This window comes from Monopterus albus, unplaced genomic scaffold, assembly GCF_001952655.1.
Source record: "Monopterus albus unplaced genomic scaffold, M_albus_1.0 scaffold70.1, whole genome shotgun sequence".
NCBI lineage: Eukaryota > Metazoa > Chordata > Actinopteri > Synbranchiformes > Synbranchidae > Monopterus > Monopterus albus.
Window position 1 is genome coordinate 178,945 of NW_018127950.1, and position 13,530 is coordinate 192,474.

At 39.9% G+C, this 13,530-nt stretch overlaps 2 protein-coding genes across 2 annotated transcripts; one reads left to right on the forward strand and one right to left on the reverse strand.

Annotated features, from left to right (window-relative positions):
- Positions 1-1,372: 1,372 nt before the first annotated feature.
- Positions 1,373-5,535, reverse strand: hsd17b14 (hydroxysteroid (17-beta) dehydrogenase 14). Its single transcript, XM_020605399.1, has 9 exons — positions 5,303-5,535; positions 5,177-5,215; positions 4,884-4,981; positions 4,477-4,543; positions 4,269-4,360; positions 3,724-3,828; positions 3,556-3,623; positions 2,518-2,614; positions 1,373-1,657 (listed from the first exon to the last, which is right to left on the reverse strand). The coding sequence occupies exons 1-9, from the start codon at positions 5,382-5,384 to the stop codon at positions 1,511-1,513; spliced, it is 795 nt and encodes a 264-aa protein (XP_020461055.1). The 5' UTR covers positions 5,385-5,535; the 3' UTR covers positions 1,373-1,510.
- On the forward strand, positions 5,460-12,830 carry kcna7 (potassium voltage-gated channel, shaker-related subfamily, member 7). The gene is made up of 4 exons (XM_020605398.1): positions 5,460-5,538; positions 7,376-7,410; positions 7,893-8,657; positions 11,420-12,830. Exons 3-4 carry the CDS (start codon positions 7,965-7,967, stop codon positions 12,356-12,358), a joined length of 1,632 nt encoding a protein of 543 aa, XP_020461054.1. The 5' UTR covers positions 5,460-5,538; positions 7,376-7,410; positions 7,893-7,964; the 3' UTR covers positions 12,359-12,830.
- Positions 12,831-13,530: the final 700 nt, after the last annotated feature.

Consider the following 13,530-nt stretch of genomic DNA (forward strand, 5'->3'; position numbering starts at 1 on the left):
CTTTTTACAATGATCACAATACAACACTGTTTTCTCCGTCATTTATTTAGAACCGCTGAATAATGGCACTTCCCCCAGGGTCAGTCTCACACATACAAGCCAAACTGAAGGTCCAAAACACAGCACAGCAATTAACTTAGTAAAACATCGTCAGATAACACACCAGCATAAGTCAGCAACACTAACACATAACAACAATGGGGTAGCACATAAGAACACTTTAACTATAATTTTATAACTGCTCTCTCTACTATTTACTGAGCTCTCATGATGCACCTCTGCATCATGCAGCTGCCACCAGACCCCCCAATGGCTGACATGGATCGTCACAATATACATTGTTAGGTAATTTCTTAGTTAGATAGATATTGATTAGAGATCTGTTGTATTAGAAAATGTTAGTGTAGCCAGTATAGGCTGAAAACCATTATAAAGCCTCATCCGGTTCTTTCAAACCAGGAACTCAGAGGGACGACTCAGACCACTTGAGTATATAAAAAATATATCCGTGCTGGTTTATTCAAAAAGTCACAGGCAAGAATCCACACTTCCAGTCCAGAGATCTTCCAAACCCCCAGCCTGCCAAAGCAGCCCGGAAGCAGGAAGACCCCGAACCAAGCATTGCTATACAATATTAATCCTTTCTGGGCTGTCGAACCGTGACGTCACCTGATAAGCAAGCCTTGCAGCTGCCTGAGCAGAGCAGTAGACCAAACATGAAGAAAATAATGTGTGTGGCTGTTGTTTTCGTGGTGTGTATCTAAAACAATTTGACATAACATTACACATTAAGACAAATATTATGGTTACTTTTACCGTCATAATAACATTCATCCCTGACTTGAGCCCTTCTGCCTTAACAAACCTTGCATTTAACAGCCTGAGGAAGACATCCTGGCTGCACTAACATTCCTAGACAACAAATCTCTAATCCATATCTATCTAACTAAGAAATAACCTAACAATTCCCCCTTTCGACACGACCAAAATCGTGTCGAACTAAATCAATGTCCCAGTTTCCCCAGATGAAGCTACCTAGCATTTCGAGAGGTGAGTGACCCCCACCAAGCCACCCCCTCAAGGGTAAACTACAGAGCTGAGTACTCCAGGGAAAAATGAACTGAAAACACAACAAGGTCTTTTCATCTTCCGGGCTGCCTGCGCGCAGTTTTGGGGGTGGAAGATGCCTGGACGTGTAATGTTAATTCTTGCTTGTGACCCTTTGAATAAACCAGCACGGTTATATTTTTTATATACTCAAGTGGTCTGAGTCGTCCCTCTGAGTTCCTGGTTTGAAAGAACCGGATGAGGCTTTATAATGGTTTTTAGCCTTTAACGGTTATATTTTTTATATACTCAAGTGGTCCGCTTCGTCTCACTGAGTTCCTGGTTTGAAAGAACCGGACGTGGCTTTATAATAGAATAGAGCCTTTAACATTTTGAATTAATCAAATTAATCTGTTAAACAGTGTGTTCTGTAACCATGAAGAGACTGTGGAGGCCCAGCGGGTCAGGACGGGATCTGACTTTTGAAGCCATAGTTGAGTTCAGCTCCTCCGCTGATCAGCAGGTCAATCCCGGTGCAGAAAGTAGCATCAGCAGCGAGATATAGGGCAGCCAGTCCACACTCCGCCTCAGTCCCCATGCGGCCCATCAGCTGTATGAGAAGAAAACATGTCATTCTCATTCGTTCAGTTTCCAAAACCACAAATTAGTGGTTTTCACTCTGTAACGTTCTTGTATTTATTTGTGTTTGTATACCCCTGCTGCTGTTATAAAATGCAGTTTGAATCCTAAATATTTGTTAGGTACAGAGGCCTCTGTTCCTTTCTCTTTTCTACAGAAAAACACAATAAAATACGAAATCTTACATAATTGCTATTTGTTACACTGTCCAGTCAAATATTTTTAACCGTCCTTCTCCCATGCTTCCATAATGAATAATGAAGTGCAAGCTGAGACTGGGAGCACAGTCTAGTTTCTCCTCTTTACTGTGTCAGCTCTGCGTGGCTTTTCTGGCTGGGATGAAAGGAAAGCTCTAATCTGAATGGCAACAGCAGTCTCTTGTTGAAACTGCTGTTTAGATAAAAGAATGAAGGTGTTACCACTGACAACCTCATAGACAGACGCTGTTTGAATCATTAACATGACAGTGGTGCAGAAACCCAAGGTGGCTCCACAGTGATTAGAATGAAACATGCAGTCGTTACAGTCTGGCTGCTCAACACAGACCTAAACACCTAAATGATTGTGCTGCCTTTTCTTTCCTCACATTGTATCTGTTAAATACAAAGCCTTTATTATTGGACTGCCCGGATTTGTTACACTTCTCAGAATTATTGAAGTTTTAATTATTATTATTACTATTAACATTTTACTACTGTGGAAATTTTACTGTTACTGAGGATGTACTGCCACAGGTCAGCAGATGACAACACCCCCAAAATACAAAAAATATTATCACTTTGTTGTTCCCCGTTTTCCTAGGCTTGTGTGTCCCTCTGTGTGAGAACTTGCCTGAGCATCTTCTCCCATTTTAATGGCAGCTGCAGCATCTGGGGTCCACCCTGCTAATTCTTCCCATAAAGGTGTCATCACATTACCTGGAGACATGCTGCAACACATGAGAGACGGTATTATCAGGCAAATAAGTAGAATTTGTAGACAATTAAATGCTTGTAGATAATATTTCTACCATTCATATAATTGTATGAGTAGAATTACTAAAAAGAAAAGAAATCTCAAAAAAGTTTTGTTTCATTTTGCGTGAAACTGCAACAATGCCTCTGTCTTTTTTGTAATAACTCTACTGTCTTTTAAAATGGCTGTAGATCTCCTGGTTTATAGACTTTTTCTCTTACAGACTAATGCTAAGATGGTTAATGAATAAATAAGTCAACTGATCAGTGACAATTCAAATAAGCAATAGTTAGCCATTTTTGCTAAAGTGCTTTTCTTTCCTCACATTGCATCTGTTAAATACTGCTGTAAACAAAGCATATTGGTCAGTCTCTTCATACTGAGATCATGACTGTTTTTCTCGGTTTTAAATCATTTTAAACCAATGTTTTCCACAGTTTGTCACACAAAGTAAAAAAAAATTTAAGACAAATTTGGGTTTCACTGTCAAATTTTGTTATTTAACATCAACAAGCACTGGTGGAAAGCAGCTAAGTATGTTTACTCAAGCACCAACTACAATTTCTGATGCTTGTATTTTTCCTTAAAACATATGACAAGTTTATTAAATGCAATGGATTGTTAAAGATTACACTTATATGGCTTGTGATCCCTTATAAAATAACAGTGTCTAACTTTTTCCCTCACTAATCCTCTGGAGTTACAACAGCAAAATGTTACTTTAAAATGTAAATTTTACTACAGTAGGATTCTCAATAGAGGACTTTAATAATGGATAATTTTAATACTGTTCTACTGGTACTTTTACTTCAGTAAATTTGTATATATTGTCTCCTTTGGGTTCATTCTAGTGGATGAAATCGTAGTAAATGAAACTGCATGAGACAGGAAGGCGGATAAACCAGATGGGCTCACCAGTTGACTCTGACATTGTAACGACTCTCATCCACAGCCATCGCCTTTGTCATGGAAATGATCGCCCCCTTGTGGACAAATGATCACATTACAGGACTTAATTTTTTTCTTCAGTTGAGATATAAGAAATGATGCAGTGTGAACATGTTGCTCTGGCAATGAAGTCACCTTGGTGGCGACATAAGGAGCAGCATCTTTCTGCCCGATGGTGCCCACAAGACTGGACACATTAATGATGTTTCCTTGACGCTGTCGCAGGTATGGCAGCGCATACTGCACAGGCAGAGAGAGACCTCAATTAATACAAAGATCCACATTAGGGTATGTATGATTAATGTGCTAATCCTGGTGTATAGGAGACCTCTCTGTGAGCAAAAGAAAGGTCCTAACAATTTGCATTTTACAAGCAACTGATAAGGACTGAATATTTTATGTTGGGAGTTAAATATTTGACTGAAAATCTCATCTGTTTGACTTCATGAATTCCACTGTTTAAAGCTTCCAACTCATTTCAAGTTTGAAATTTTAGGTCCACAAATTCAGTTTGAAAACTCAAGTTAACATCAAGAACATTTAAGTGTTCAGTGTGTCCAAATAAAATACAACAAATGGAAACTACATAACCACTAGAGTAAGCTGCAAAAACTCTGACCTGATAATAATAAATCAACCATTTGCATTTTGCCTGTGCACACACAAGTTGGAAACATTACTTTAGAAGCCAAGAAGTAGCTGATGAGGTTCAGACTGAGCAGCTCTCTGAACTCCTCTGCTGTGGTGTCGTCAGTAGGTTTAGGAGGCGGGTCTGAGCAGAGATGTTTCAAAAACAAAGAGAGAACTTAATAGCCAGAATCATCCTAAATGACCTCATCATTTCTTCTGATGCAGAAACAAACAAACAAAAGCATGTGTGAGACTCACGCCACCCTGCATTGTTGACCAGACAGTCGATGTGTCCATAAAGCTCCACTGTGACTGTAATCAATTTCTGTAGAGAGACAGTCACACAAGTGGCATGTGAAAAAGAAGAAGCAGGCCAGAGAAACAAGTTACCAACAAAAAAAAAAGCAGCAAAAGGAAGCACTCTGATGAGGATTTAGTTTACTATGAATCATTTACTTTTATTTAACTGATTATGATTTTACCTCTTTTTAAATGTATGATGTTGCTTAAGTTGTCTGCTCTTCCCTTTTTTTTATTTATTTGTGAAGCACACAACACAGTGTGAGTTTCCGGTCTTGTGATGACTAGACTTTGCCCGTTTCATAAAGGAATTGTTAATCTATGTATAGCAGTCTTTAACCAGAACAGTGGCACTTGCACCTCACCTTGATATCATCCTCCTTGGAGATGTCACATGTGACAAATTTGCATGATCCTGGCCCTTCTTTGTTTAGCTCTGCCTCTAGAGCTTCACCTGCAGCACCTACAGTAGTAGTAAATGGTGAAATAAAGTATATCACATTTAGGCTTAAATCTCGTACAGCATTCAGTTACAACATGCGCATGGTGTGCTCATCAATTAAACGTCCTATGAACCAAATACACCACTCCCAACAGGTGGCACAGTAATGTTGTTGTTAAACATTTTGCCAAGCAGAATAAAAACCTTATTACTAACCTCCTCTTGCACAAAACACCACCGTGGCACCATTCTGCACTAAAAGAAGAAGATACATGCAAAATGTTTAGCACTTCTTGCTTTGATCAACCAAATCCCCACCAAAAATAAAACTTAGTGTCATACCAAACACTTTGACAACCCCTCTGCCAATCCCTTTGGATCCTCCAGTGACGATAGCAACTTTGTTTTGGTAGCGGAGGGCCATTCCGTCTGATACAGATATAAATCTGGTCGTTAAACGATGCAAAGCTGCGCCGCGTACAGCCTTACCCGCTGACAACAGAACAATGATTATAATTTTACTTCATTTGCTTTCATTTTCCACAGCTTTCTAGCAGGTCTTCCGCTTCTCCAGTCATGTGAGTTTGTGGTCTGAGGGTGAAGTTCCACGAAAAACACGAGGTTTGCACTGCTACTTTCAGCGGCAGTCGGGATAATTGGAAATCACAAAATTCACCAAAGAAGTTTCACTAAAGTGGGGAACTGGAAAATGGCAATTTAATCGAACTTTATTTAATAGAGAAAGTTAAAATTCTATTAACACAGCATTGTAGAAACTTTTATGGTTGCAAAATAAGACATCCGTTGCAGGACTGCAGCTCAAACATCTTTCTAAAAGTGGTAGAAGAAGAAATTGAACACTGTTTAAAAATACAAAAAAAGCTGTCTTGGTGAGTCTCAGAAGATGCAACTTACTTGCATTATGTAAATGCAACATAAGCAAAGACGCAGAAGGCTGTTAAGGGAATTGTAGTTTTACAGCACAGACACAGTGCCACACAAAGATACCTGACTGTAGACCTCATGCTGTGTCTAAAACAGACATCCAGATTCAAATAGAAACATAAAATAAGGACTCATCTGCCAGGAATCTGCACAAACCACAGTCATATTTATGTTTAATTTAAAATAGATGATGATAGAGAAACTGAAAGCAGTCAGAGGTGACATGGAGACAGAAACCAAGAAAAAACTATCTATTCATAACATCTTTGTGGTCTCATCACAGAGTGCAAATCATATCAATACCATAGCTTTTCTGTTTTTTCACATAGTTGTTTTGGCTTTTGCTGAAGTTGTGCATGCAAACATGTAGGGTATAGTATGTTTAAAGAGCCAGTGGTGTGCTTTTCCTTGTTTTCTGACTTGTCTACAATGTCACAATGGTGAATTATCATGTCGTGACCTAAAGCTCAAAAAACGAGGTGTGTGTATGTTCCAGTACTTTAGGGTCTCTGGTTTTATCATTCTGGAATAATTACAGACTATTTGGAGTTATGAGGGGTGCAAAGCTAGAGGTACCCAAGATTAAACATTAAATGGCTGGAAATGAGCAAAATGAGCAGCCACGGGCTCTTTAAGAATGAATAGATGGTTAAAAGGTTGACATTTTCAAACAGGAAGGTTGCTGGGGGCAGAAAGAGGGGAGTGGAGGCATGGTGTGCATGGATGAAGAAATGGTCAAAGATTGAATTTCAGCCCAGCAGCATTCCCTGTAGCCATACTGAGCATGAGAGAGGGCACAAGGGAGCAAGTAAAGGCAGAGAGTGACCTACAAACGTCACCCAGGGTGCAGATTACCACCACAGCAGCTCCTGAAGGAGCAACAGTCCTGCTCCCTGTGCCCCTAACCCTCCCCTCCCAAACATGATACATGAAAGTGGAACGATATGGAGTAGGAGGAGAAGAAGGAGGAGGGGTTGTCTAGACATCATAACAAGGGAGCTGATGCACAAACTGTTTCAGAAAGAGAGAAGAGTCACCCCCGAAAGGCACCCTGAGGTGGAGGTGCAGTAGGAAAACCATGGTCTCCCCAGAGGGGTTATTAGTTAGTCGGCTCTGGCAGGGAAACCGGTGAGAGGATTTGGGATTTCTGGATATGGTGATAAAGTAATGATGAGCATGAAGCTGGCAGAGATTTTTGCATGATGTGTTTGCATAATTTGATTTAAAATACAGCAGGAAATGGTGGGGAATGGCTGAAAAAAATGCACAAGGAGTGTTCTGAAGAATTGACTAAAACATCCCAAAATACTGATATAAATTCTGCTTGTTTTAAACTGCATGGTCAGTGTTTAATCATATTCAACCCAACATATTTCTACTTACACTTACCATCATTATGTACTTTCTGATTTCTAAAATGTACTGTAATGTAAAGGAACCAACCTGATGAAATATCTTTCTGTTTTCCAGAAAACTGATCAACTGAATTCACAGCAAAAACTGAGGTGCGATCTTGATTTTCACATACCAGTTTAGTATATGTCAGTGTGGAGGATGTAGTTTGTGGTGCTGTTGAACTGTACTGCATTATGCAGAGAGGTACTTCTGTTATTTAGCATTGTTGGCATAGATGGGGTGGACAAAAGAAAAGAAATACCCTACAGCTGAATCAACAGTGCCACTACAAACTTTATTAAGGTATGATTCATTGCAGGACTGTTGTATTAGATTACAGTAGTTTGGACAAACTTTACCATTCAATTCAATGTCCAAACATTTGGCTGTTAGTGTACATATGTATATTTAATAATGGTGTATTGTTAGGATACTATCTATGTACATGGCTGATGGATGTTTGGCTAAATTAAACAACAAAACAACAATTTACAGTGGCCTTCAATCAAATATTATATTATTTTGCACAAAAGATTTTAAAAAGAAGTGAGCATTATCATTTATCACTGTATCACTTTTCTTACTTTTTCAGTTTTAGCACATTTTTATTCTTCAGAGCAAACAGACAAACAGTAAAACAAGAAAGAAAAAAACAGTCTTACAGATGGACAACCAAGACAAGGGAGGAGGTGCCGGGGAAGGAGAGAATACAGAAAAACAGAAAGCTAAGGAGGTTGGTGATGAAGACAAGCAGACCAAAGACAAGCACAACAAGCTGGCAAAGGAGAGCGGTGAGAAAGAGCCGAGCAGAGAGGCCAGAAGGGAGAAGCGTCGCAGTCAGTGGAGGAGTGGCTGGGCTCTGACCGAACGCCTAGCCATCAACGTGTCAGGGATGCGTTACGAGACCCAGCTCCGCACCCTCGCTCAGTTTCCCGACTCCCTGCTAGGCGACCCCCAACGTCGACTTCGTTACTTTGACCCCGTTAGGAATGAACTCTTCCTCGACAGGAGCCGTGTTTGCTTTGATGCCATCCTTTACTTCTACCAGTCAGGTGGGAGGCTGCGAAGGCCCGCCAACGTCCCCCTGGACATATTCATGGAGGAGCTGCGGTTCTATGAGCTAGGAGAGGAGATCATGGATCGCTTCAAGGAGGACGAAGGCTTCTCCAAGGAGGAGGAGAGACCCTTACCCACCAATGAGTTACAGCGTCGCCTCTGGATGCTGTTTGAGTATCCTGAGTCCTCCAGTGGCGCTCGGATCATCGCCATCATCAGCGTCATGGTCATTGTGGTCTCCATTCTCATCTTCTGCCTGGAAACTCTGCCTGAGTTCAGGCATGAGAAGGAACAGAGGGAGGTGAGGATGGGTTACATGGTGCTCACACATACAAGAGCCACTTACTGAGAGTAATAGGAAGGAACAGAAAGGATTCACAAGGCTGCACTTTACATCAGTGGGAATTCATGTAAAGGAACTGAACAATTAGATAAGTGAAGGAACAGACAAGCAGAGTAACAGAGGTTAACCCTGCGAGGAAATTACAAGGTGAACATACAAGAACAGGTGCTGACAGGCGTTACCTTCTCAAACATAAACCAGCTCCTACAACACGAGGTGAAAATGCTTTTATCTATCAACACTGGGGTGTAAATGAAGACTAAAACTAAAGGTTGACTAGAATAAACCCATCAAAGTTCAGAATCAAGTAAGAAGTGAACAAGCATAGGCAGGAGACAAAGAGAAGGCAAGGGAGAGATTTTCCTTAGCTTATTTTGGACTTGTAAGATCTAATCAAGGAACAAACAAGAAGCAGGTTAAATGAAATTAAACAAGAGCAAGGAAAGAGGACAGGCAGACAGAGATTTACTGTTAGAGGAGGGACACGCTGTGGAGATGCTATGCCTCATCAGCCAACAAGTGCGTTTACATGAAGTAGATACTTCAGAAGTACTTGGAAGAGAGGAAGGAGTTAGAGGTAGAGAGACAAATGTGAAGGCAAGCAAAGTAGGCAAGCTTGTCTCACGTTACCATCTAGAAATCTAAAAAGCTATATATAGAGGAAAGACCAAACCTAGGGACAGATCAACACATTAACAAACGTCTGTATTAATAAACACTATGACTCATGGTGCCACACTGAAAACGGCATGGAAAAAACGCCTGCAGATCAACTTTTCTGATGATCATCACAAAATGAAATTAGCTTCACATACTCTCTGGTACCCTGGAGGTTCAGACAGGAGAGGCACTTGCTGGGTTTATGCTCCCCATCACCACCAACACTATTCTGTATTTCCCTTTTCTACTTCATACTTTGACTTCATTACATTTCAGAGAACAATATTGTACTTACTACATGTATTTGGTAACTTTTAGCTACTAGTTACTCTTCAGAAAGAGGTTTATAAACTAAAATACAGTATAATCACAAGATTTATTGATCCTTGGTGTAAAACTCACAAGCTACCCAGCAGTACTTCAAATTATATAAGGTAGTTAAAATTAGCTCTACCTTTACCACCTGCAACATGAAATGTGTTGTACACCATAATACATCAATAATTATAACTGAATAATATGATGCATGTCAATATAAATTGTGCTATTTTGCATAATGAGTACTTTTAATTTTGCTACTTTAAGTATATTTTCTGATAATACTTTTACTTAACATTTGAAATGCAGGACTTACCAGCAACACACATCACACTGGCATGCTTTACGGACATTTCGCCCTCATGGCAAAAGTTATAAACACAATGGCAAATGTATGCGCAAATTCTCAGTCATCCAGGTCATAGTATGCTGAAAAATATCCTGTGGACAGCTGGTGTAGGATTATGGCCAGTCAGCAATTTCAAATCACAAAAATACTGTTTTCTATATTAGTTCCAGTTAGTCTCTATTTTCCACCATTTACTGTATTAAGGTGCCACCTCAAGACAGCAGAGGCAAGGTGAATGTTGTTTGCGGTACCAAAATTATATATCAGGAAAGCAGAATCAGATTACTCTGGTTAATCCATAGACTCCATTGTCAACAGTTTTCATTTGAACTATGCTCTTTCTGGACATTTTTATGTCTTTATTAGCAGGAAACAAAGGTTTCTGACTCGAGGACACTACAGGGTTGGCACCTTAAAAGAAAGTCACATTTTTAGAGTCCATCTTAAAACAACACTCTCATGTCTATGTGTAGAATAAAACTGTTCTTTGTTACTCTTATCGTATCCTGGCCAAGGAAAGATCCCCTCCTAATTCAATTCCAGTGTAAGTGACGGGTGACAAAAGCTATAGTCATGAACTGTCACAGACATGAAATGCCTGAGGTGTAGATTTCAAAGCATCAGCAAAGAAAAACAAAATTATCTGTGTGGCAAAAATGCAAAATTGAATATTTGTGAGCCGAGTGACCAGACCTTTTAAGATGCAAAAACATCCTAACCTGAGCTGTGTCTGTCTTATATTAGGCTTACATTTAGAAAGAGTTGCAAACAAACACAAATATGATGCTGATGGACTGAGAGAAACATAAAAACCTATACTAGTTATTAGACACTAATGTGCAGTCATGTCAGACCTGAACTTACTTATCAGGAAAAAAAAAACAAAATCAAAAAACAAGCGGGCAAGTTAAACGAGGTATAAAAACTTTCCATGGCGCTGTCATCTGGGGTGTAATCAAACCCAGAGTCAGGTGACATAATGATTTTTGTGTGTTTAATTATAGGGAACGTGATTTATATAAAAGTCTACTAGGAAAAATAAAGCCAGGGGAATGAAAAATGAGAGGAGAGAAAAGTGAGCGCAGTATCACAGGTCAGATTGTGATGACAGACATAATTTTCCAAATGCGCTGAGGACAAACTTACATAACAATCACTTCTCACTAATCATCTGTGCTCCCCATTTACTCCATCCTTGTTTTCTGTCTGTTTACACTTATCTCCATGGAGCTATTTAATATTGCGCTAGCTTTCCCTGTGTATTCTCATGTTTAACTCATGTTTGGCAAACAGTATGAGGTAAATAATATAAATGGCATCTGTTAGGCAGAGCAACTCATGTGCTTTGATTTTATAAAAACAGATCTGTAACCACTTTTCCTTTGATTTACAGCGATACACCACCATACCTCACCCCACCATAGCAAATGAGACCATCTCGATCCCACCTGGCTTCAATCCCTTCCAGGACCCCTTCTTCATCGTGGAGACGATCTGCATCTTCTGGTTCTCCTTTGAACTCATCATGCGCTTCACTTGCTCTCCAAGCAAGCTGCACTTCTTCAAAGACGTCATGAACACCATCGACTTTTTCGCCATCATTCCCTATTTTGTCACGCTCGGCACGGAGCTGGCCAAGGACAAAGGCGCCCAACCAACTGTGTCTCTGGCTCTCATCAGGGTCATCAGGCTGGTGAGGGTCTTCAGGATCTTCAAGCTTTCTCGTCACTCCAAGGGCCTCCAAATCCTGGGCCAGACCCTGAAGGCCAGCCTCAGAGAGCTAGCCCTGCTCATCTTCTTCCTCTTCATCGGCGTCATAATCTTCTCTAGTGCTGTCTACTTTGCAGAGGTAGACAGACCTAAGACATCATTCACCAGCATCCCTGAGGCTTTCTGGTGGGCAGTGGTATCCATGACGACGGTCGGATATGGGGACATGTACCCAGAAACAGTTGGGGGAAAGCTGGTGGGATCCATGTGTGCCATTGCCGGCGTGCTCACCATCTCTTTGCCCGTGCCGGTCATTGTGTCCAACTTCAGTTATTTCTACCACCGAGAGATGGAGTGTGAGGACACCACAGAATACCAGCACGTCTCCATGTCACTCTGGGATAAGGACCAAGAGGACGACGAAGAGGAGGAAGACAAGGACGGGATGGATGAAGGAGCTGAAAACATGGGAGATAGTCTACCCTTGTACGGGCAGAACAGCAGGCCCCTCTGCTCTCCTCTCAATGGGACACTTCTGACAGGACTCTGTGTAGGACAGGAGGCTGGTGATCAGAGTGGAGTCAACTCATACCTCAAAGAACCTCTGGTCACTCAGGTCTGACAGAGAGCCAACAGACGGAGTGTGTTCAGATTTACACTCAAACACTGCTTCACATCAAGAAAAGGAGAATCCAGCAATGGACAGATACTGTTAAAATAACACAAGAGAAAACATATAGTATCTACACCAAGACTTGCACCAACACAAGCCTCTGTTTCTAGCTCTCATGTGATCTAGGTTTTTATATTTGCAACTTGCATGAATGTTTTTGATTCAGATTTTCTCATATGTTTCAAAACCCCTGCAGACAAAACTTAAAGCAGTTTTTTAGAAGTTCAGACTCCTAATAAAACAAAACAAAAACAAAAAAAACAAACAAACAAAAAACTCGTATCCTGCTGGAAAAATATAAAATATTTCACCTGCTGCACAATAGAGTAGAGTTTACCTTCTCAAGTGGCAGCTCTGTTTCTTGAACTGCTTACAGCAAATACGGCAGCCAGAGATGGCAAACTATTTCATGTTGCTCGTTTTACCGGAAAATTTCCTTAAAAAGGAAAAGAATTACCTTGATGTTACAGATTTCCTGTTTATTTTAACTGTATTTCCAACAAACATGGAAATGGTTAAAAAAAAAAAAACTAAATTAAAATAACAGGGAAATCCTGTAGTTGTGATTTACCACATATAAAAAAGACTTAAAATAATAATTTCATAATGATTTTACAAATATCTTCTGTTTATTGTTTCACAAGCTGAACTAGCAGACATCCCAGCATGCACTGTTAAAACTCTTTTTGTTTCCAGCTTTACAAACCCATTCATGGTGAAAACGTACTGTAATACATATCAAAGTAAGTGTAGGTCAATATTTTTCATAATAATAAATAAATTATGCAAACTGTGATTAAGGTTAGTATTGAATTCTGTGCCTAACCCTGTACATGCTGTCTTTGTACCTCCTTGGTACAAAATTGCTTCAACAGTGGCAAATGAGTTTTTCTATGTCAAATAAAAAAAACAGACTTTTTTGAAAGTAAATTGAATGTTCACTAATGTTACTTTGTACAGTATAAATTCTAAAATTAGCAGTATATTGTTGTCAATAAATGTAAAATGATCTGTTTTATAATTATAGGGGAAATGCCCTAGTCAATAAAGGTTAGTATCATTTTTTTAACATGAAAAAAGAAATATCCACAAGCTTTAAAAAAAAAAAAAACTATTTAAAG